Here is a 23,239-nt window from a genome sequence, read left to right on the forward strand (position 1 = left end):
ACCAGCTTTCCAAAGCAACAGGGGTTGTCTTAGTGATTGACTTTCCCAATATTGACTGGGACTTGATCAGTTCCAAAGGCTTAGTTAGACGGGGAAGATTGTGTGAGGTGTATCCAAGTGGGTTTCTTGAAACAGTCTGTGGATAGTCCAACCAGAGAAGGGAACATACTAGACCTTGTGTTGGGAAATGAATGTGGCCAGGTGATTCTTATTACAGTGGAAGATCATTTTGGGGATAGTGACTACAACTCCATAAGATTGTTATGAATAAGGAGAAGGCTGGACCATGTTGGAAGGTACTAAATTGGAGTAAAGCAAACCACACATTATTGTACTGGAGCTCAGGAGGGTACACTGGGAACAATTGTTATCGGGTAAGTCCCACATCTGACTTGTTGGAGACATTTAAAGGCCAGTTGATTGACGTTCAGAACCAGTATGAACCAGTAAAGACAAGAGATAAGGGTGACAAAGTAAACGAACCTTGGATTGAAAAAAGAGGTCGCAAATTTTGTCAAAAAGAAAAATTAAGTTCATGCAAGAGAATCAGGGCGCTTTTTGAGGAAAGAACTGAAGTGGGTGATTAAAAGGGCCAAAATGGACCACACAATATAGCTTTGACAAGTCAGATTAAAGAAAATGCCAATGGTTTTTATGCCTACATTAAAAACACGAGGGTAATCAGGGAATAGGTAGGACCACTCAAGAATAAGGGAGGGAACCTGTGATCCAAGTCTATAACTCCCTGATGGGATGCTTGCTTTCATAGTTGGGTCATTGAGTATAAGTCAGAAAGTCATGATGCAGATTTATAGGACGTTTGTTAGGCTGCATTTGGAGTATTGTATGCAGTCGGCCGATTATAGGAACAAGGTAAGGGAATTGAAAAGGGTGCAGAAGGGCTTTACCATAATAATGCCCAGATTAGTGAGTATTAGCTACAGGAGGAGGATGGACAGATTTGTATTATTTTTTCTGGAACTTGATAGAATTCTATAAAATTTTGAGATTGATAGATAATCAGAATGTATCTCCCAGGATGGGAAAAACTCAAATACTACAGGGCATAGCCTTAAATTGAAAGGGCAAGGTGTAAAGGAAATGTGCGGTGCAAGTCTTTTTACACAGAGGCTGGTGATTGTCTGGAACATGCTGCCAGGGATGGTAGCAGAGGCAGCTACAACAGAAGCATTTAAGAGACTTTTGGATAGGCATGGAATAGTCAAATCAATTTTATTTCTATAGCACATTTAAAAACGCTCTCATTGACCAAAGTGCTTTACATTAGTGCAGGTACTAACGTGCTACAAACAGTGGTACATAGATCAACAATACATACATAGATACATACATACAACGCTCCCTCAGAGGACCTCAAGAAAGGCTTGAGAGTAGAAATAAGTTTTAAGTCTAGGCTTAAAAGAGCTGATGGAGGGGGCAGTTCTGATGGGAAGAGGGATGCTGTTCCATAGTCTAGGAGCTGCAACCGCAAAAGCGCGGTCGCCCCTGAGCTTATGCCTAGATCGCGGGATGGTCAGTAACCCCAAGTCGGCCGATGAAGGGAATGGAGAGATATGGATTATGTGTAGGTAGGTAAGAGTTATTCTTGGCCTGTTATTCAGCACAGGCAGTGTGGGCTGAAGAGCCTGTTCTTGTGCTGTACTGTTCTATATTCTATGAAACCTGCAGATGTAATATTTAAATGTGAGAGGATAATGTGAATTGTGAAAGTTTAACTTCATTCACATATAAAATGTACAAAATATTTTACTACTGCGCAGTAAATATATAATTCTATTATTTTGAAGGCACGCTGAGAATGAAATGCCATCCATTTTTATTCAGTATTCAAGTGACTAAAATTCGTTTTCTGGGCCACCTAGTTTGTACAGGGCAATTACTGTATTCTACCACATTCAATATTATTCCTTAAATCTGAGAAATGATAGAATACATCTACACATGAAGCTACCGATTGTAGTTGATGCAGATTTGTTGGCAGTAGGTTACATTCAGCGATATTTACATGGAAAACAGATAGTGACGCAGCAGTAGAGTTGCTGCCGAAAGGACCTGTCCCACGAGCATGCGACATGCATGCGGCAAGCGCGACCTAACGGGCCTGTCCCACGAGCATGCGACTGCATGCGGCAAGCGCGACCAAACTAGAAGCGGGGGCCGTGCGGAGGTCGAGTGAGTGACATGAAGTTCGAGCGAAGTCCGCGGGAAGTTCGCGCATGGCATACGGCGTTGAGGCGGTGTATACGGCGTCGAGACGGCTGCGGGTCGGCAGGACGTTGCCGCGCAGAATTTTTTAACACAGTCAGTTTTTCGGAGCCCCGCGCGATGTCGGGACCAGCTCCGCACAACTCCATACGGCTCCAGCGATCGAAGTGGGACCGGCACAGCAAGGCCGTACGGCTCAAGCGACCATGTTAGGTCGCGCTTGCCGCATGGAGTCGCATGCTCGTGGGGACAGGCCCTTTAGGTCGCGCTTGCCCCATGGAGTCACATGCTCGTGGGACAGGCCCTTTACAGCGCCAAAGACCCGGGTTTGTACATTCTCCCTGTGACCGCATGGGTTTTCTCTGGGTGCCTGCGTTTCCATCCCAAAGACCTTCGAGTTTAAAGGTTAATTGGCTTTTGTAAATTGTTCCTAGTGTGTAGTATTGAACCAGCTTATGGGTGATCGCTGATCAGTGGGGAATCGGTAGGCCAAAGGGTCTGTTTCCATGCTGTAACTCTAATCTAAATGAAACTAATCTATGTGTTTGAAAACACCTACCATCACAAAGCGAAGGGTTGGTCGCATTAGTGCTGAAGCCCGGAATACAACTGCACATGAAGCTTCCGATTGTGTTGGTGCAGATTTGTTGGCAGTACGAGGTGTTGGAGCCACATTCATTGATATCTAGATGGAAAATAGATAGTGATATATCAATAATTTCTGCAGCATTTAGCTTTGCCAAGTACATTTCTCTCTCTTAATATCATAATATACTATTGACAATAGAATGTGGCTTTAATGATCCAAGAGAATAAATTGTACTGTCTTTATCAAATATTGCTTTAATGCTTTGAAATGTTACCAGCCGACTGCGTGCCATTCTTGGTTTCATTGATCATTAGCATCACCGTATTTTCAAGTTTTACATTGCTTTGTGAAATGGAAGGAGCATTGAAACATGGATGGGCATGATTTAGATAACATAGACATGCTAAAAAATTGTGGATGTTTTTTCTCCCCTCACATTTTAAAGGTGATTATTATACTTTGTTTTACAGGGCGTCAAATCTACGTGGCCCAACTGCCACATTGAATATTGTTCACAATCTGTGAGAAACAAAGCTTTTGAACCTTCCTACCATCACAGAGTGAAGAGTTGGCCACATTGGTGCTGAAGCCTGGGTCACAACTGCACATGAAGCTTCCGTTTGTGTTGATGCAGACTTGTTCACAGTTTGAGGTGTTGGCTTTACATTCTTCAATATCTGAAGGAAAACAAGTGACCGAAATGTCACACACTTGCACGTTGTTTGGTTTTGCTGACGTTGTCACTTAAATATTCTGAACTAGAGTTGTCTGCAGGATGTCACTATACAGTAGCAACACTGCATATGATGATGGCCTTAGTGATATTCCCTTGCCTTTATGGCATTTATAATGTGAGTGTGTGCCACACTTGGCTTCATATATCATTGAGATCAGAGTATCTTCATATTTACATATTCTTTGGTGAAATTACATTATTATTGAAATTTGCAGATGCTAATTTGGATTTGAGAGGGGAATGTGAATTGTGGAAGATTACATTTGTTACATTTCTGCAGTCAATATATGATTATATTGAAGGGTCACTGAGAATGAAATGACATCCATTTCCATATAATATTCCAGTGACTAAAATTCATTTGGGCCACACAGATTTACAAGGTAATTACCACCTTAATGAGTATTCCTTAAAATTGCGAATCTATGTATTTGAAAACACTTACCATCACAAAGCGAAGGGTTGGTCAAGTTAGTGCTGAAGCCTGGGGCACAACTGCACAGGAAGCCTCCGATTGTGTTGGTGCAGATTTGTTGACAGTTTGAGGTATTTGTTGTACATTCATTGATGTCTGGAACAAAACCAGGGAATTACAATTCAATGTTTAAGAAGGAACTGCTGATGCTGGAAAATCGAAGATAGACAAAAATGCTGGAGAAACTCAATGGGTGAGGCAGCATCTATTGAGCGAAGGAAATAGGCAAGGTTTCGGGTCGAGACGTCACCCATTCTTTCTCTCCAGAGATGCTCTGCCAATCTCAACAATTATACATACATCGCATTAGATCTCACTGTACCCTTTTTAGAATTGCACTCTCCAGTTTATATTATCTCTTCTTATTCTGCTCACTAAGAACTACATTTTTCAGCATTACATTTTATCTGCCTGCAATCTGTCTAACCATTCTATCTTTTCCCTTCTAGAATTCTATCATAATCTTTCTTTAGTTTAGTTTAGAGATACAGCAAAGAAAACAGGCCCTTCAGCCCACCGAGTCCGAGGTTATGGGAAACGAGAGATATAGACATTGAGGCTACTTTTAGAAGATACACACAAAATGCTGGAGTAACTCAGCGGGACAGGCCGCATCTCTGGATAGAAGGAATGGGTGACGTTTTGGCTCGAGACCTTTCTTGTCCCGCTGAGTTACTCCAGCTTTTTGTGTCTACCTGCGGTTTAAACCAACGTCTGCAGTTCCAATAGACTGCAGGCTGTCATTATACTGAACTAATGCAAAGTACAATGTATTTCAAAAATAAGTAGCTCAATGTGTAGGAAGGAACTGCAGATGCTAGTTTACACTGAAGATGGACACAAGAAGCTGGAGTAACTCAATGGGACAAGAAAAGTCTCGAACCGAAAGGTCACCCATTCCTTCAATCCGAAGATGCTGCCTTCCTGCTGACTCCAGCATTTTGTGTGGGTCTTCTATAAGTAGCTCAATGTGAGCCCGTCATTGTCACGTGAAACACTATCATCAGTTTTCCTTCAAATTTACATCCCCATTGGTGAAATGGTCAAACCTATTGAAAACCATAGGTTTAATATTTGTATTCCACAGAGTAATGGGGGGACAGAGAACAAGTGGAAGTTTAAATACCATATCCTTTGACGATTTACACTGTTTTTTTATAATGCTATAGAAATAATGTCTAGAAAAGATTCACAGAGAATACAATGATATCTATTGAGTTGATTAAAATCCATTTGTTACAGCCTCTAAATTTTACTGCACTGTTGGAAATGCAACATTAAATATTGTTTGTTAAGTCTAAGAAACCAGCTGTTTAAAAAATTCTACCATCACAAAGTGAAGGGTTGATCGCGTTGGCTCTGAAGCCCGGGCCACAACTGCACAGGAAGCTTCCAATTGTGTTGGTGCAGTTTTGTTGACAGTTTGAAGTTCTGGTTGCACATTCATCAATATCTGGAAGAACAGACCCCTCAATATTATTTATATCATTTCATGCTACCAACTGAGACTGCCTCTTAATATTGTAATATACCATAGCCTTTAGGATGCCTCTTAACTGATGCAAGATTATGGAAATATCTGTTTCTCTCAGCATATTGCTTTGATATTACAAAACATGATCAGCCATGATCACATTGAATGGCGGTGCTGGCTCGAAGGGCTGAATGGCCTACTTCTGCACCTATTGTCTACTGTCTATAACCAAATGGCAGCCAGCATCATCAGGGACACACACCACCCTGGCCATGCTTGCATTTCACTGCTGCGTTCGGGAAGTTATGGGAGCCTGGAAACTGCAACATTCAGGAATAGATCCTACCCAACAACCATCAGGTTATTGAACACAACAAGCTCCAACTAAACTCTGAACTACAAACTGCCTTGATTGCACTAGGGATGTGGGGGCTTCGTATTTGTGTTTACACCGCTATATTGTTTGTGTGTTTTTAGATATTGTGCTTTTTGTTGTTTATTATAATGTCTCCTGATTACTATGTTCACCTGTCTGTTCTGCTGCTGCAAATAAACATTTTATTATCTTGACTCTTGTGTCTGCAATAGTGGTGTGTGTGTGAGAGGCCCCAGGTAGGTTGGAGGAGAGAGGAATGGGACAGAGAGGTTGTGAATTATATTCTTCAATTTTGCCAACTGAAACTGTTTCATTTAATATCATAATATTTAATAGTATGTGGGGCTGCCTTTCTCAAAGGTATTAATTTGACAATGTAAATGACTACAATCAATGTGTTGGGTCAGTTAACTTTTGCAGGGCTGTAAGAACGGCTATGTTAAATATTATTAACCAAACTGCATTTAAAAACACCGTACCATCACAAAGGGAAGAGTTGATCACATTGGTGCTGAAGCCTGTGTCACAACTGCACACAAAGCTTCCAATTGTGTTGTTGCAGATTTGTTGACAGTTCGAGGTGTTGGTGCCACATTCATCAATGTCTGGAGGAAAAAGTGTGAATGACCTGTTGAAACTTTCATACCATTTATCTTTGCTAAATGAATCTTCATCACTTTATATCATGAGACGGTGAATAAGTTACACAATTATACAGTTGCAATAATTTATCCCCCGTTCATTATTACAGTGAATAAAATGTTTTGGTTAGGCCAGCAAATATTTACTGGGAGGTACAAAATGCCGCGGAAAATATTATTCCCCAACGCCAAGAAAGTATGTTTGAAAACCTCACCATCACAAAGCGAATAGTTGGCCACATTAATGCTGAAACCTGGGTAACAACTGCACAGGAAGCTTCCGATTGTGTTGGTGCAGATTTGTTGACAGTTCGAGGTGTTGGTTCCACATTCATCAATGTCTGGAGGACAAAGAATGAATGACATGTCAAATACTTTCATATCATTTGGCTTTGCCAACTGAAACATCATTACTTTATATCATGAGATGGAAAATAAGTTAGAGAGGTGTAATAATTTATCCCTACTTTTACATTTCCTTCTGCAAGAAAAGTATCCATTCAGTGAAGGCTGATATACAATAAAATTGTATCCATTTTCCTTCATTATTACAGTTAGTTAAATGTTTTTGTTAGGCCAGCAAATATTTACTGGGAAGTAAGAACTGCTGCAGAAAATATTAGTCCCCAACCACAATAAACTGTGTTTGAAAACACCTCACCCTCACAAAGCGAAGAGTTGGCCACATTAATGCTGAAACCTCGGTCACAACTGCACACAAAGCTTCCGATTGTGTTGGTGCAGATTTGCTGACAGTTTGAGGTGTTGGTTGCACATTCATTGATATCTGGAGAAATAAGCTGTTACTCCTGATGCAAATTGTGGACAATGAGTTTTCAGACTGGCTCAGATATTTCAACATCAATAATGCACAAATCACAATGAGCTTTCTAATTCCTTTAAAAAATCTATATTACTAAAACTTTGTCTTGTTTGTGTGTGTGTGTGTGTGTGCGTGTGCGTGTGCGTGTGTGTGTGCGTGTGGGTGTGCGTGTGGGTGTGCGTGTGGGTGTGCGTGTGGGTGCGTGCGTGTGTGTGTGTGAGAGTGAGAGAGAGAGATCTGGGCACAATCTGGTTAATTCCTATTTTCTTCCAAAGGCTAGGCCACAGCATTCCCATTTTCACACATTCTACTCACCTTTTCCCCCATGGAGGCAATAAACATCTCCCCGTCGTATTTCCACCTATATTTCTGAAATTTTTGAACCTTGAAATTTTGAAAACAGCCCAAACTCAACCAGCTTAGAGAGAAAAATAAATCCGACTTATGTCACAATGCCTCTCTCAGTGCACCAATCACAATGGGCTCTCAAGTTGGCTGCCAACTGCCACAATGACATCACAATGTGATGTTGCTCCTCCCCTCTCCTGTCCTCCCCTCCCCTCTCCTCCCTCCTCTCCCTCTCTTCTGCTCTCCTCTGCTCCCCTCCTCTCCTTTCCTCCCTTCCTCTCTCCTCTCCTCCCCTCTCCTGTCTTCCCCTCTCCTCCCCTCCTCTCCCCTCTTCTCCTCCCCTCATCTCTCCTCCCCCCCTCTCTTCCCTCATTCTCTCTCCCCCTATCCCCTCTCTCTCTGACCCCTCTCCAACTCTCCTCCTCTTCCCTCTCTCTCTCCCCCCCCCCCTCTCTCTCCCCCTCAATAGTGTGACAACGTCACCATCTCCCCCTCAGTATATATATATTTTTATATTCAAAAGAGTGGTGGAATATTGATTAAGGAATGGGTTGTGTTGTGGGACCAGGCCTCCCATGTGACAGGGACCCAACGGGTCCCACTTGTCTAGTGACACTTAAAATTTTCAATGTTTATGATCAAATTTGTATGAAACTACAAAGAGATTCCAATTATGCGTGGGGACGCACTGTTATATTAAGGATATATATTTTTAATTTTTACTATAATTTGTAATTTCTGATCATGCCGTGATTCGGTTTGAAGCACAGTTCTGGCAACTACGAGAAGACAGGCCAGTCAATCAATTCCAGCCTTTCCAGTGAAGCAGAATGTTTTTGGTTCAACATTGGTCAAATGACAGAAGTATTGAAAATTGATGGATATCAATTTGGGTTCCACACCTTTAATTATGTAATTGTGCAAATTTACTATCCTTCATCAATAACAGTCTTCATTTGCATTTTCTTAACAGAAATAAATCTATCGAGTGAAAACAAACAATATCATTTTTTCCCATCATTAAGAGGCTTTGCATTTGAAAATTCCTACCATCACAAAGGGAAGAGTTGGTCACATGGATACTGAAGCCTGGGTCACAACTGCACACGAAGCTTCCGATTGTGTTGGTGCAGACTTGTTGACAGTTCGAGGTGTTGGTTCCACATTCATCAATGTCTGGAGGAAATAGAATGAATGACATGTCAAACACTTACATATCATTTGCCTTTGCCAACTAAAACATCATCAATTCATATCAAGAGATGGAAATGAATTCAGGTGTAGGGTTGGCTAATATACGGACATTCTATGTTCTATATATTCTATGTTGTTGCATCCACTGGTAAAATGACAGGAGTATTGAAAAATGCAGATTCTCAATATGGATTTCACATCATTATGTGAATGGCTGTGAAAATTTAGAGTAAATAACAATGTCATAAGTGAAAGCAGTAGAATTAGGCCATTCGGCCCATCAAGTCTACTCCACCATTCAATCTTGGCTGATTTTTCTCTGCGTCCCAACTCATTTGTCCTGCCTCTCCACATAACATCTGCTATAATCAAGAATCTATCTATCTGTGCCTTAAAAATATCAATTGAAGCTGCCTTCAGTGGCAAACAATTCCACAGATTCATCACCATCTGACTAAACAAATGTCTCCTCATCTCCATTCTAAAAGAATGTCCTTTAATTCTGAGGCTATAACCTCTAGACCTAGACTCTCCCACTAATAATTTAATAATTTAGTACTACTTTGAAATATTCTTATTGCACAGTAAATTTCTCAGGTGGAAAGTCACAGAAAAGATCTAAATATATCTTTTTGCCAATTGTGAAAAACTTTGCAGTTGAAAATTCCTACCATTACAATGGGAAGAGTTGGTCATGTTGATGCTGAAGCCTGGGTCACATCTGCACACATAACCTCCAATTTTGTTGGTGCAGATTTGTTGACAGTCTGAGGCGTTGGTTGCACATTCATCGATATCTGGAGGAAAAGGAATGAACGACATGTCAAATACTTTATGTCATTTTCCTGTGCTATGAAAACTGACACTTCATAACAAAAAATCCGCAAATGAACAGATAATACTAGGGATAGCAGTGTTATCCCTACTTTTCCACTTTGTTCTGCAAATAAAGTATCGATTGTATGAAGACTCACAAAGTATGAAATATTATCCTTTCTTCGTTCATTATTAAGGTGACTAAAATTAATGCGTTAGGCCAGTGACGTTTTACAAGGTAACAAGAACTGCCATGTTAAATATTATTCTTAACTTTTCAAATTATGTGTTTAAAGACTTCCTACCATCACAGAATGAAGAGTTAGTTATGTTGATGCTGAAGCCTGGGTAACAACCGCACAGGAAGCTTCCGATTGTGTTGGTGCAGTTTTGATGACAGTTTGAGATGTTGGGTGCACATTCATCGATATCTGAAGAAATAAACTCAGTTACTCTGCCAGAGGAAGTATTTGATGCATGCAAAGTAACAGCATTTAAAACACAATAGACAATAGTCAATAGGTGCAGGAGTAGGCCATTCGGCCCTTCGAGCCAGCACCGCCATTCAATGTGATCATGGCTGATCATCCCCAATCAGTACCCCGTTCCTGCCTTCTCACCATATACCCTGACTCCGCTATCTTTGAGAGCCCTATCTAGCTCTCTCTCTCTTGAAAGTATCCAGAGAACCACCCTCTGAGGCAGAGAATTCCACAGACTCACGACTCTCTGTGAGCAAAAGTGTTTCCTCGTCTACGTTCTCAATGGCTTACCCCTTATTCTTAAACTGTGCCCCCTGGTTCTGGACTCCCCCAACATCGGGAACATGTTTCCTGCCTCTACTTGTCCAAACCCTTAATAATCTTATATGTTTCAATGAAATCCCCTCTCATCCATCAAACTCCAGAGTAGACATGCCCAGCCGCTCCATTCTCTCAGCATATGACAGTCCGCCATCCCGGGAATCAACCTTGTAAACGTACGCTACACTCCTTCAATAGCAAGAATGTCCTTCCTCAAATTAGGGGAGCAAAACTGCACACAATACTCCAGGTGTGGTCTCACTAGGGCCCTATACAACTGCAGAAGGACCTCTTTACTCCTATACTCAACTTTTCTTGTTATAAAGGTCAACATGCCTTTAGCTTTCTTCTCTGCCTGCTGTACCTGCATGCTTACTTTCATTGACTGATGAACAAAGACCCCCAGATCCCGTTGTACTTCCCCTTTTCCCAACTTGACACCATTTAGATAGTAATCTGCCTTCCTGGTTTTGCTATCAAAGTGAATAATCTCACATTTATCGACATTAAACTGCATCTGCCATGCATCTGTCCACTCACCCAACCTGTCCAAATCACCCCGCATTCTCATAGCATCCTCCTCACAGTTCACACTGCCACCCAGCTTTGGATCATCTGCAAATTTGCTAATGTTACTTTGAATCCCTTCATCTAAATCATTGATGTATATTGTAAATAGCTGCAGTCCCTGCACCGAGCCTTGCAGTACCCCACTAGTCACTGCCTGCCATTCTGAAAGGGACCCGTTAATCCTTACTCTTTGTTTCCTATCTGCCAACCAATGTTCTATCCATGTCAGCACTCTACCCCCAATACCATGTGCCCTCATTTTGCCCAGTAATCCCCTGTATGGACCTTATCAAATGCTTTCTGAAAGTCCAGGTACACTACATCCACTGGCTCTCCCTTATCCATTTTCCTTGTTACTTCCTCAAAAATTTTCAGAAGATTAGTCAAGCATGATTTCCCCTTCGTAAATCCATGCTGAATCGGACCGTTCCTGTTACTGCTATCCAAATGTGCCGCTATTTCATCTTTTATAATTGACTCCAGCATCTTCCCCACCACTGATGTCAGGCTAACTGGTCTATAATTCCCTTTTTTCTCTCTCCTGCCATTCTTAAAAAGTGCGATAACATTAGCTACCCTCCAATCCACAGGAACTGATCCTGAATCTGTAGAACATCGGAAAATTATCACCAATGCATCCACGATTTATAGAGCCACTTCCTCAAGTACCCTGGGATTCAGACCATCAGGCCCTGGGGATTTATCAGCCTTCAGTCTACCCAACACCATTTCCTGCCTAGTGTGGATTTCCTTCAGTTCCTCCGTCACCCCAGATCCTCTGGCCACTATTATATTAGGAAGACTGATTGTGTCCTCCTCAGTGAAGACGATCCAAATTACCTGTTCAACTCATCTGCCATTTCCTTGTTCCCCATAATAAATTCACCTGTTTCGGTCTTCAAGGGTCCAACTTTGGTCTTAACTAATTTTTTCCTCTTCACATACCTAAAGAAGCTTTTGCTATCCTCCTTTATATTCTTGGCTAGATTACCTTCGTACCTCATCTTTTCTCCCCGTATTGCCTTTTTAGCTATCTTCTGTTGCTCTTTAAACATTACCCAATCCTCTTGCTTCCTGCTCATCTTTGCTACATTGTACTTCTTCTCTTTTATTTTTATACTGTCCCTGACATCCCTTTTCAGCCATGGTCGCCCCTTACTTCCCTTGGAATCTTTCTTCCTCTTTGGAATGAACTGATCGGCACCTTCTGTATCATTCCCAGAAATACCTGCCATTGTTGTTCCACTGTCATCCCTGCTAAGGTATCATTCCAGTCAACTTTGGCCAGCTCCTCCCTCATGGCTCCATAGTCCCCTTTATTCAACTATAACACGGACACCTCCGATTTACCCTTCTCCCTCTCCAATTGTAGATTGAACGACCATAATTTGGTCGCTACCTCCTAATGGCTCCTTAACCTCAAGTTCCTTTATCAAATGCAGTTCATTACATAACACTAAATCCAGAATTGCCTTCTCCCTGGTAGGCTCCAATACAAGCTGCTCTAAAAATCCATCACAGAGGCACTCCACAAAATTCCTTTCCTGGGGTACCAACCTGATTTTCCCAGTCTACCTGCATGTTGAAATCTCCCATAACAACCGTAGTATCACCTTGACTACATGCCAATTTTAACTCCTGATTCAACTTGCACCCTATATCCAGACTGCTGTTTGGGGCCCTGTAGATAACTCCCATTAGGAACTTTTTACCCTTACAATTCCTTAGTTCTATCCTTACAGAGTCTACATCTCCTGTTTCAATGTCATCCCTTGCAAGGGACTGAATTTCATTCCTCACCATCAGAGCTACCCCACCCCCTCTGCCCACCTGCCTGCCTTTTCGATAGGAGGTATATCCTTGAATATTCAGTTCCCAGCCCTGACCCTCTTGCAGCCATGTCTCTGTAATTCCCACAACATCATACTTTCCAATTTCTAACTGAGCCTCAAGCTCGTCCACTTTATTTCTTATACTTCGCACATTAATATACAACACTTTGACCTCGGTATTCACCTCCCCTCTCACTCCGCTCACAATTGGCCCTGACCTCACTCTCTTATCCCTTCTCGAACTTTCCTTCCCATTAATTCGGGAGTCTTTTGTAACTTTTCCTGTACTCACTTCCCCTTTAACTCCATCTTTATACTCCCAATTTGTCATTCCCTCCCCCCCCACTATTTAGTTTAAACCCACACGTGTAGCACTAGCAAACCTGCCTGCCAGAACATCGGTCCCCCTCCAGTTAAGGTGTAATCCGTCCCTTTTGTACAGGTCACCCCTAACCCAGAAGAGATCCCAGTATTCTATAAATCTAAATCCTTGCTCCCTGCACCAGCCCCTCAGCCATACATTCAGATCCCCTATCTCCCTGTTCCTGTCCTCACTAGCACGAGGTACTGGAAGCAATCCAGAGATAACCACCCTGGAAATCCTGCTTTTCAGTCTTCTTCCTAACTCTGTGAACTCACGTTGCAGAACTTCCTTCCTCTTCTTCCCGATGTCATTTGTGCCCATGTGCACAACTACTGCCGGCTGTTCACCTTCCCTCTCGAGGATGTTCTGAATTTGGTTTGTGACATCTTGAACCCTGGCACCAGGGAGGCAACAGACCATCCTAGCGTCTCGCCTGCCTCCACAGAATCTCCAGTCCGCACCTTGAATAATGGAGAAGCCCACCACTATGGCTCTGTCCAACGTCGGTCTCGCCGGCCAAGTCCCATCTCTAGGATTGGAGCCACCGACGTGACCGACGTGACCGACGTGACCGACGTGACCGACGTGACCGCCGCTCGGACTGGAAGCGTCGTCTCCACCCGACAGTTCCCAAGTAACTGTTTTCATTAGGCACAGTCACCTGGGTCTCCAACACTCCACGGTCACCACCCTTTCTCTCAGTCACACACCTTTGTTATTCCCGTATCCTTGGCATGATCATCTCACTATAGGTCCTGTCCAGGAAACTCTCGTTTTCCCAGATGGCCCTGAGGTCATCCAGCTGCTTCTCCTGTGCCCCAACATGGTCCTTCAGGAACTGAACCTTGCCACACTTGCCACAGTTGTAGCAGCCAGAGACTCCATCCGTGACCCTGGCCTCCCACATCCTGCAAGCATCACACTCTCATCTTACCTGTCATGTGTTCACCGCATCCCGTCCTCTCCAGCTTTTTGTGTAGTTTCCTCTCCTCAGCCTCCTCTCCGAAGACTCTTGTGCCAAGGACTCACACTACTCTCGAGCCAAAGACTCACACTTTTCTCTCAAGACACTTACCTCACAAGGCCGCTCCCCTAGAGCTGATAAATTGACTGATAAATTGCCAAATTTTGAACAGATACATTTATGGGAATGTTTTAGGGGTATATGGGCCAAACAGAGTAAATGGAACTAACTTAGGAACATTGATCTTTATGTTTAGTAGTATTTGCTGCTGCACTATGAGATGGGTCAGAACAAAACAACAGCACGTTGTAGGTATAAGCAGATGAAGTTACACCTCTCCCTAAATCTCCTCCTGGATCCAAACGTTCCAGGACCCAAGCGTTCCATTCAAGGTGAAACAGAGGTCCAGGTGCATGTCTTCATCCTCGTCTACTGCATTTGGTGCTCCTGTTGTGGCCTCCTTTACACGAGCAAGACCAAGCATTGCCTTGGCGATCCTTTTGCTTGGTTCGCCGAGGCTTGTTGATCTCCCTGTTGCTAACCATTTTAATTAACCTTCCCATTCCCATTCTGACTTTTCTGCCCTGATTGTCTTCTATTGCTAGAGCGAGGCCACATGCAAACTTGAGGAACAGCATCACAAATTTCACTTGGGTGCGTTACAATTCAACAACATGAGGATTGATGTCTCCAATTTGATATAACACTAGACCAAGTGCAGACCCGTTGGGTCTGTTTCCCCAACGGCGTTTGCGGGGGGGGGGGGGGGCTGCGGCATCACACTCACATTAACCATCCCCCAAACACACAGGTGGGGGGAGGGGGGGTGAGAAGAGGGGAGGGAGGGGAGAGGAGGAGGAGGAAACGGGACATATTTGGGAGGGAAAGGAGAGCGGGGTAGGGGGTGAGAGAGGGGGATGGGGAGAGAGATGTGGGGGGGGGGTGGGGAGGGAGGGGTGGAGGGAGGGAGGGAGGGGGAGAGGGGTGGGGGGAGAGAGGGGAAAGAGTGGGGAGGGAGATTGGTGGGGGAAGGGAGGAGAGAAGTGGCAGAGTGGGGAGGGAGGGGTAGGGGGAGTGGTGGAAGAGGGACGGAGGGGTAGGGGGAAGGGGGCGGGGGGGAGAGGGAAGGGGGTGGGGTAGAGAGTGAAGGGGGTGGGGGAGAGAGGGATGGGTGGGAGAGGGAGAGGGGTGAAGAGAGGGAAACATGAGAAACATAGAAATTAAGTGCAGGAGTAGGCCATTCGGCCCTTCGAGCCTGCACCACCATTCAATATGATCATGGCTGACCATCCAACTCAGTATCCTGTACCTACCTTCTCTCCATACCCCCTGATCCCTTTAGCCACAAGTGCCACATCTAACTCCATCTTAAATATAGCCAATGAACAGGCCTCAACTACCTTCTGTGGCAGTGAATTCCAGACATTCACCACTCTCAGTGTGAAAAATGTTTTTCTCATCTCGGTCCTAAAGGATTTCCCCCTTACCCTTAAACTGTGACCCCTTGTTCTGGACTTCCCCAACAGCGGGAACAATCTTCCTGCACCTAGCCTGTCCAACCCCTTAAGAATTTTGTAAGTTTCTATAAGAACCCCCCTCAATCTTCTAAAATCTAGCAAGTACAAGCCGAGTCTATCCAGTCTTTCCTCATATGAAAGTCCTGACATCCCAGGAATCAGTCTGGTGAACCTTCTCAGTACTCCCTCTATGGCAACAATGTCTTTGAGCATTGGGCATTGTGACATCACACGATGGAACGTTCACCAGGGGCTGGGGCTCCTGCAATGGCATATGTAAATGGATCCGATTGGACATATGTGAACATTGGGCATTGTGACATCACACGATGGAACGGATCAAAAGGTAGAAAGGCAGGCAGCCGGAAGGACGGCGGACGGATGGCGGACGGCGGACGGACGGCGGACGGCGGACGGACGGCGGACGGCAGGCGGCAGGCACACAGTTTTATATAATAATAGATAAAAGGTGTATTAAAATATGGTTTATGATTTGGATGACATAAATTCACATTGAGAAATTGTAGAAGTCTTTCTACCCTCGCATTATCCAGTTGACTAATAAATGTTTGTTTTAAAGGGTATAAAATCTACCTGGCCCATGAATCACATTGAATATTATTTACAATATGGGTGAAATGATTAATTTGACATCTCCTACCATCACAAAACGAAGAGTTGGTTAGGTTACTGTTGAAGCCTGGCTCACAACTGCACGTGAAGCTTCCGATTGTGTTGTTTCAGATTTGTTGACAGTCTGAGGTGTTGGTTGCACATTCATTTATATCTGGAGGAAAGTTAAAATGACATGTCGACTTATTGCATTGCAGCTGGCATAGTAAATGAAGGCCACAACAAGAATATTGCTGTGACATGATTTGAGCTGAAAGTGAACTACTCGCCATCATATATCATTGGCATCAGAGTACCTTCATATTTATATATCTTTGGTAACATTAATAATACACTGCAGCTGCAACATTTAGATTAGAGAGGGTAATATTAATTGTGAAAATTGAACTTCCTGAACAAATAACAATTAACATCAATCTTTTACAATTCCCCACTAAAAATATAATTATATTGAAGAATCACTGAGAATGAAGTGATATACTTTCTCATTCAATATTCAGGTGACTAAAATACATTTGTTGGGCCACAGACAGCATTTAGGGTCGGGACCCATGATAAGCATCTGCAGTTGTTAGTGCCTCCAAATGACATGTGAAACTGTTGTATTGCAATTGGCTTTGCCAGGTCTAACTTTGTCACTTAATATTCCAAATTGCAATAGACTGCAGGCTGTCATTATACATATGGAGTGTCATTTGGAAAAAAATATTGTTTGACTCCACGAAACATTAACTCTCAACATTAGCCACTCATTGCCACATTAATTTTTGGCATCAGTGTTGTTTTAAGATTACACCCCCATTGGGGAAATGACCAAAGTATTGAAAATCACAGGTTTAATATTTTGAGTTCACAGAATAATAATGGGGGAATCTTATGGAAGTAAAGATTGAAGATAATTAAATTATGTATGCTTAAAGATTCACGGAGATTTAAATTATATAATTTTTCATTTGATATTAAGATGACTAAAATCAATTTTTTTGGTAATCTAAGATTTACTAGGCAGTGAAAAATGCAACTACAAATAGTTTGTGCTAAGTCTGAGAAACCATCTGTTTTAAAACATTCTACTTTCACAATGCAAAGAGTTGGTTGCATTGGTGCTAAAGCCTGGATCACAACTGCACACAAAACGTCTGGAAAACAGTGAATAATAATAATAATAATAATAATAATAATAATAATAATAATAATAATAATAATAATAATAATAATAATAATAATAATAATAATAATAATAATAATAATAATGATAATAATAATAATAATAATAATAAACTTTATTACGGACTCGAGGTCCAGACAAGGGGCAACATTACATTTTTTAAAATGCATTGCATATTAAATATCATAAAGTACATATAAAATCTTAGTATATCACTTATAAAAGCATCATAAATTATATATATTTTTAAAAACACAATACATAAGTTAAAAATCCAGATTAAAAGAATGATCAATATCCTACAACGAGACAACGATACCAGTGTCTCCACAGCTGGGATTCGTAGCGTGTAGTGCTAACCCTTATGTTTGACAAGGCCACAATAATCACATTTTTAGAGTCATTTATCCTGCAAATGAATTTATACATGTGATGTCTTAGGATAGCTTCTAAAGTACTGACTCCTGCAGCCACAAACATATTACTGGCACTACACCATCTAGGTTTCCTTAGCAGTGTTCTCATGGCATCGTTATATGCCACCTTTAGTCTCTGCATACTTGTCTTTCCATAGATTCGACCACAGGTGCGCAATGTAGAGTGGTGTGCAGTATGCTCCAAATAGCGACATCTTCACCACATCTGCACACGCATCCAAATTTACGCAAGAGAATATTCGCCTGTACATACAGCATGCATCATTGCCTATAAATATCCTCATCATCTGTCATTTGTTCTGTAATAATATGCCCTAGATATTTTACCTTATTACAGACACTAAGATTATTGTCAGACAATTTAAAATCAGGAAATGTTAGACATTTATCCTCCTTGGTTCTACAGATCATAACAGCACTCTTACTAGCATTATATTTAATGTCATGTTCCACACCATACACAGAACATATAGTAAGGAGCTGCTGGAGACCAGCGCTAGATGGACTAAAGACCCCAAGATCATCTTCATACATAATATGGTTCACTAAAATATTACCAATCACGCACCCAGTGTTACAGGCTTTCAATTGTTTAGACAGATCATCAATATTTAGATTAAAAAGGACTGGGGACAAAATTCCCCCTTGTCTAACACCATTGCTAACACCAAATGGGGCTGAGACTCTATTACCCCATTTTATTTGCATAGTCTGGTGGGCATACCAGTAGGCCAGAATTCTAACAATGTATTTAGGCACCCCTCTTTGACTCATTTTACCAAACAGCTTTCTGTGAGTAACACGGTCAAAGGCTTTGGAAGCATCAATAAAGCACATAAGGATTGAAGAGTTTTTGCCTCTATATTTGTTTACATTCTCCTTTAGGGCATATATGCATGCCAGTGCCATGTTTAGCTTTAAAGCCAAACTGGTTATCTGTGGAGTTAACAAACTAATTTATTATATCCAGCAGAACTCTTTCTAAAACTTTTGACAATATGCTGGCTAAAGCTATGGGCCTGTAATTATTTAGGCTGCCTACTTTACCAGCTTTGTCCTTAATGACCGGCACTAACAGGACAGACAACATTGAGTCTGGTAACAAGCCATGAATCATAAAGCCAGTAAAACAAATAGCAAGGAGAGGAGCTATCCTCATACTCACATACTTAAGATGTTCAGCAGAAATATGATCCAAGTCACTTGCTTTGTTGTTGGACAGCTTGTTCATGGCATGATACACCTCATGTGGCATAATCGCCATCGAGTCATGCTGAATGCTGCCTCAGTCACATTTATATCATTGAATCAACTGAATCTCTCTCTCTCTCTTAATATCATGGTATACTGTAGACTGTATAAAATAACTTTTCAAATGCAAAACAATGAGTAAAGCTGTCATTCTCAAAAATATTGCTTTGACATTGCAAAGCATCACCAGATTACTCTGTGGCATTCTTCACTTCATTAATATTTTGGCATCACAGCATTTTGAAGTCTACTTCGATATCACCGCTGTTGGATATATAATTTGTAACAATGAGTCAAGAGTACAGGAAGGAGATCAACAATCTGCTTGAATGGAGCCAGAACTATATTTTTGCACTGAATGTTAGCAAGACTAAGGTTCTAAAAAGGACACAAAGTGCTGGAGTAACTCAACGGGTCAGGCAGCATCTCTGGAGAGCACGGATAGGTGTTGTTTCGAGTCAAAACCCTGTACTTCTTCTGAAGAAGGGTCTCAACCTGAAACATCACCTATCCATGTTTCCCGGCATGCTGCCTGTCCCGTTGTGTTATTCCCACATGTTGTATCTGTTTGTGTATTAACCAACATCCACAGGTCTTTGTTTCTACAAGACCAAGATGCTGATTGTTGAATTCCAGAAGGGAAAGATGAGATTCCAGTGATCTGCCGTCATCGGCGAATAGCGGTGGAGAGAATCAATGGCTTCAAGTTTCTGTGCCTGCACATCTCTGAAGGACTCTCCTGGGTTTAGCACAAAGAAAGCTCATCAACATCTCTACTTCTTCAGCCTCTACAACCTCTAGTCTGAAGATATTCAGCATGCTGGAGAATATTCTATCGAACTTCTATAGGTATTCAGTAGAAATGATACTGAATGGTTGCATCATGGTAACGGAGTCAAAGAATCCTTATGTACTAGTTCAAGAAGAGCTTCTTCCTGTCAACAATTAAGCTCTGGATCCACCCTGTAGAACAATAACCACAACCCTACCTCAGCACCAAACTACTATGGTCTTTCTATTGATTGCACACTTCAACCTACACTGTTATGGTCACGTTACCTATTACAACTGATAATTTATTAAGAATTGGTTATTGTAGATTGGCTATTTCATACGAGCCAATTATAGTGTTTGTTAGTACTGACTCCGCCTATTATGTGCGTCATGTTATCAAGAGCCTGCTTACGCTAGTTAGAACAAGTAGCAGCTCTGAGATGTGATGACTTCAGATCCTTGCTGTATGTAGATTTAATACATAAAATATCATTTCATAATTAAGTAAAAATCTGCATTTGAAAATGCCTTCCAGCACAAAGGGAAGAGTTGGTCATGTTGGTTACAATCGAGACGCTTACAATGTATAGATTGGGAATTATGTTTAGTGTCCTTCATTATGCTGCTGGCCTTGCCGAGTCTGGGCTGTGTCCACAATTTGCTGCATTTACTTGCGGTCTTGGATGGAGCTGTTCCCAAACAAAGCTATAATGCATCCTGATAAAATGCTTTCTACGGCACATCTGTAGAATATGATGAGAATTGTCAGGGACATGCCAAAGGTCCGAAGCCTTCTAAGGAAGTCTTGGTCGTTGCTTCAAGCAAAGCCAGATACAAAATGAAATTATGTTCATGTTATTTATTATTAAGGTGGGTAAAATGCTTTTGTTAGACCAGCAAAGATTTACGAGGCAGTAGGAACACCCACAGCAAATGTTATTCCTCAATTTTGAGAAACTATGATTTTAAAACCATCTTACCATCACAAAGTGAAGTGTTGGTCACATTGGTGCTGAAGCCTAAATCACAACTGCACACGAAGCTTCTGATTGTGTTGGTGCAGATTTGTTGACAGTTTGAGGTGTTGGTTGCACATTCATCGATGTCTACAGAAATAAGGTCAGTTAATCCTGGTGCAAATTGGTTACATTTACTGACATGCTTTCCAACTCGCTGAGGTATTTTCAATGTACTGTAAGCGATGCAGGCTGGCTTCTAAGATCAGCAAGAATTTTGCTTCCAAATTATATTGAACTTTCTAATCCTGTTTTGAAAACAATACTGTGAATTTTCAGTGTTTAAGTTCAAATTTAAATGAAACTACAAAGAGATCCCAGTTATGGTGAGATCACGGATATACTATGGCCTTGTTTTGCAATGTCTGAATTTGGCCCCTAATTTCAATATTTCATCTTCCCATCTTTGAGAGACTTTGCATTTGAGAATCCCTACCATCACAAAGGGAAGAGTTGGTCACATTGGTGCTGAAGCCTGGGTCACAACTGCACTGGAAGCTTCCAATTGTGTTGTTGCAGTTTTGTTGACAGTTCGAGATGTTGGTTGTGCATTCATCAATATCTGAAGGACAAAGAGTGAATAAAATATCAAACAATTTCATGACATTTGACTTTGTCAATTGAAATGTTGTCTCTTTATATCACGAGATGGAATTCGCAATCCTCCAGGTTTAATATTTCATCCCTATTTTTCTTTTTTTTCTGCAGGAAAATAATCCATTCGGTACAGCATTAGATTATATCCACAGTCAGCAATTTTAAGGTAAAATGCTTCTTTTAGGCCAGCAAAGTTATACAGTGCTGTAAGAACTGCATCAGGAAATGTTACTCCTGACTCTGAGAAAAGAGGTGTTTGAAAACATGTCACCATCACAAAGGGAAGAGTCGGTCACGTTGATGCCGAAGCCTGAATCACAACTACACGTGAAGCTTCCGATTATGTTGGTGCAGATTTGTTGACAGGTTGAGGTGTTGGTTGCACACTCATCAATATCTGGAGGACAAAGAGTGAATGACATGTCAAACAATTGGGATTTGCTAACTGAAACATCATCACTGATATTATGAGATTGAAATGAAGATATGAAATTCAACTGGTGTAATCATTTGTCCCTACATTTACACTTCTTTCTGCATGAAAAGTACCCATTCAGTTTAATTTTTGTTTATTATTACGTGTACCGAGTTACAGTGAAAAGATTTTGCTGCTTGCTATCCAGTCATAGAAACATAGAAAAATAGGTGCAGGAGTAGGCCATTCGGCCCTTCGGCTGATAATCCATAATCTGTACCCCGTTCCTGCTTTTCCCCCATATCCCTTAATTCTTCAGCCCTAAGAGCTAAATCTAACTCCCACTTGAAAACACCCAGTGAATTGTCCTCCACTGCCTTCTGTTGCAGATAATTCCACAGATTCACAACTCTCTGGGTGAAAAGGTTTTTCCTCATCTGTCCTAAATGGTCTAACCCTTATTTTTAAACTGTGATCCCTAGTTCTGAACTCCCCCAACCTCGGGACTATTTTTCCTGCATCTAGCCCAGGGATCGGCAACTTTTTTCTTCATAGGGGCCAGGACCCATGTCTGTGAGCATATGGCGGGCCCCATCTATCGCCATAGTTAATAAATGGAGGTAATAATATTACATTCTAACTAAATTAGTAATTAGTAATAATACATACTAACAATACATAAATTACTAATAATACATACTAACGAGTGTGACACTTGGTGTTGTTTTTTGCATTAGTTTTCACATGTTTTTCAATGAGTTTTCTGCAGTTCCCAGATCCCTCACGTCCCCGGGATCATCAGCAGCTCCAGGTCGCCTGCGAGCCCCGGGACTGGCTGTAGTTCCCAGGTCACTTGAGTGCCCCTGGTCCAGCTGTAGTTCCCAGGTCGCCTGAGTACCCTGGGACTGGCTGTAGCACCCAGGTCGCCTGCGAGCCCCGGGTCTAGCTGCAGTTCCCAGATTGCCTACGACTCCTGGGACTGTCTGCAGTTCCCAGGTCATGAAAACTACTTGGAAAAAAAACCGCCTGCGGGCCAGATGATTTCGGGTTACGGGATGGATCCGGCCCGTGGACCGTAGGTTGCCGACCCCTGATCTAGCCTGCCCAATCCTTTAAGAATTTTATGTTTCTGCTAGTCTAAGTGAGAACAGCTTCACACGGGAGGCCACCAAATTCAAATGCAGTTTCATACCATTTCAA

General features: G+C 42.0%; 1 protein-coding gene and 1 long non-coding RNA gene across 2 annotated transcripts in view; both read right to left on the minus strand.

Moving 5' to 3' along the window:
• Positions 1-1,897: 1,897 nt before the first annotated feature.
• The window catches only part of LOC116979505 (serine-rich adhesin for platelets-like), a 1,930,096-nt gene continuing 1,908,754 nt past the window's right edge, over positions 1,898-23,239 (minus strand). The window contains exons 120-128 of the mRNA XM_033031015.1: positions 8,739-8,864; positions 7,179-7,304; positions 6,733-6,858; positions 6,356-6,481; positions 5,354-5,479; positions 3,997-4,122; positions 3,367-3,492; positions 2,786-2,911; positions 1,898-1,935 (exon numbers count right to left, since the gene is read on the minus strand). Of these exons, the coding sequence (XP_032886906.1) occupies positions 1,898-1,935; positions 2,786-2,911; positions 3,367-3,492; positions 3,997-4,122; positions 5,354-5,479; positions 6,356-6,481; positions 6,733-6,858; positions 7,179-7,304; positions 8,739-8,864 (1,046 nt within the window). The remainder of the gene's footprint in view (positions 1,936-2,785; positions 2,912-3,366; positions 3,493-3,996; positions 4,123-5,353; positions 5,480-6,355; positions 6,482-6,732; positions 6,859-7,178; positions 7,305-8,738; positions 8,865-23,239) is intronic.
• LOC116980030 lies at positions 16,522-21,590 on the minus strand. Its single transcript, XR_004413825.1, has 3 exons — positions 21,464-21,590; positions 20,992-21,117; positions 16,522-16,535 (listed from the first exon to the last, which is right to left on the minus strand). It is a non-coding gene; the product is annotated as an uncharacterized LOC116980030 (long non-coding RNA).

The sequence above is a fragment of the Amblyraja radiata genome, chromosome 13 (assembly GCF_010909765.2).
Source record: "Amblyraja radiata isolate CabotCenter1 chromosome 13, sAmbRad1.1.pri, whole genome shotgun sequence".
In the NCBI taxonomy this organism is placed as follows: Eukaryota; Metazoa; Chordata; class Chondrichthyes; order Rajiformes; family Rajidae; genus Amblyraja; species Amblyraja radiata.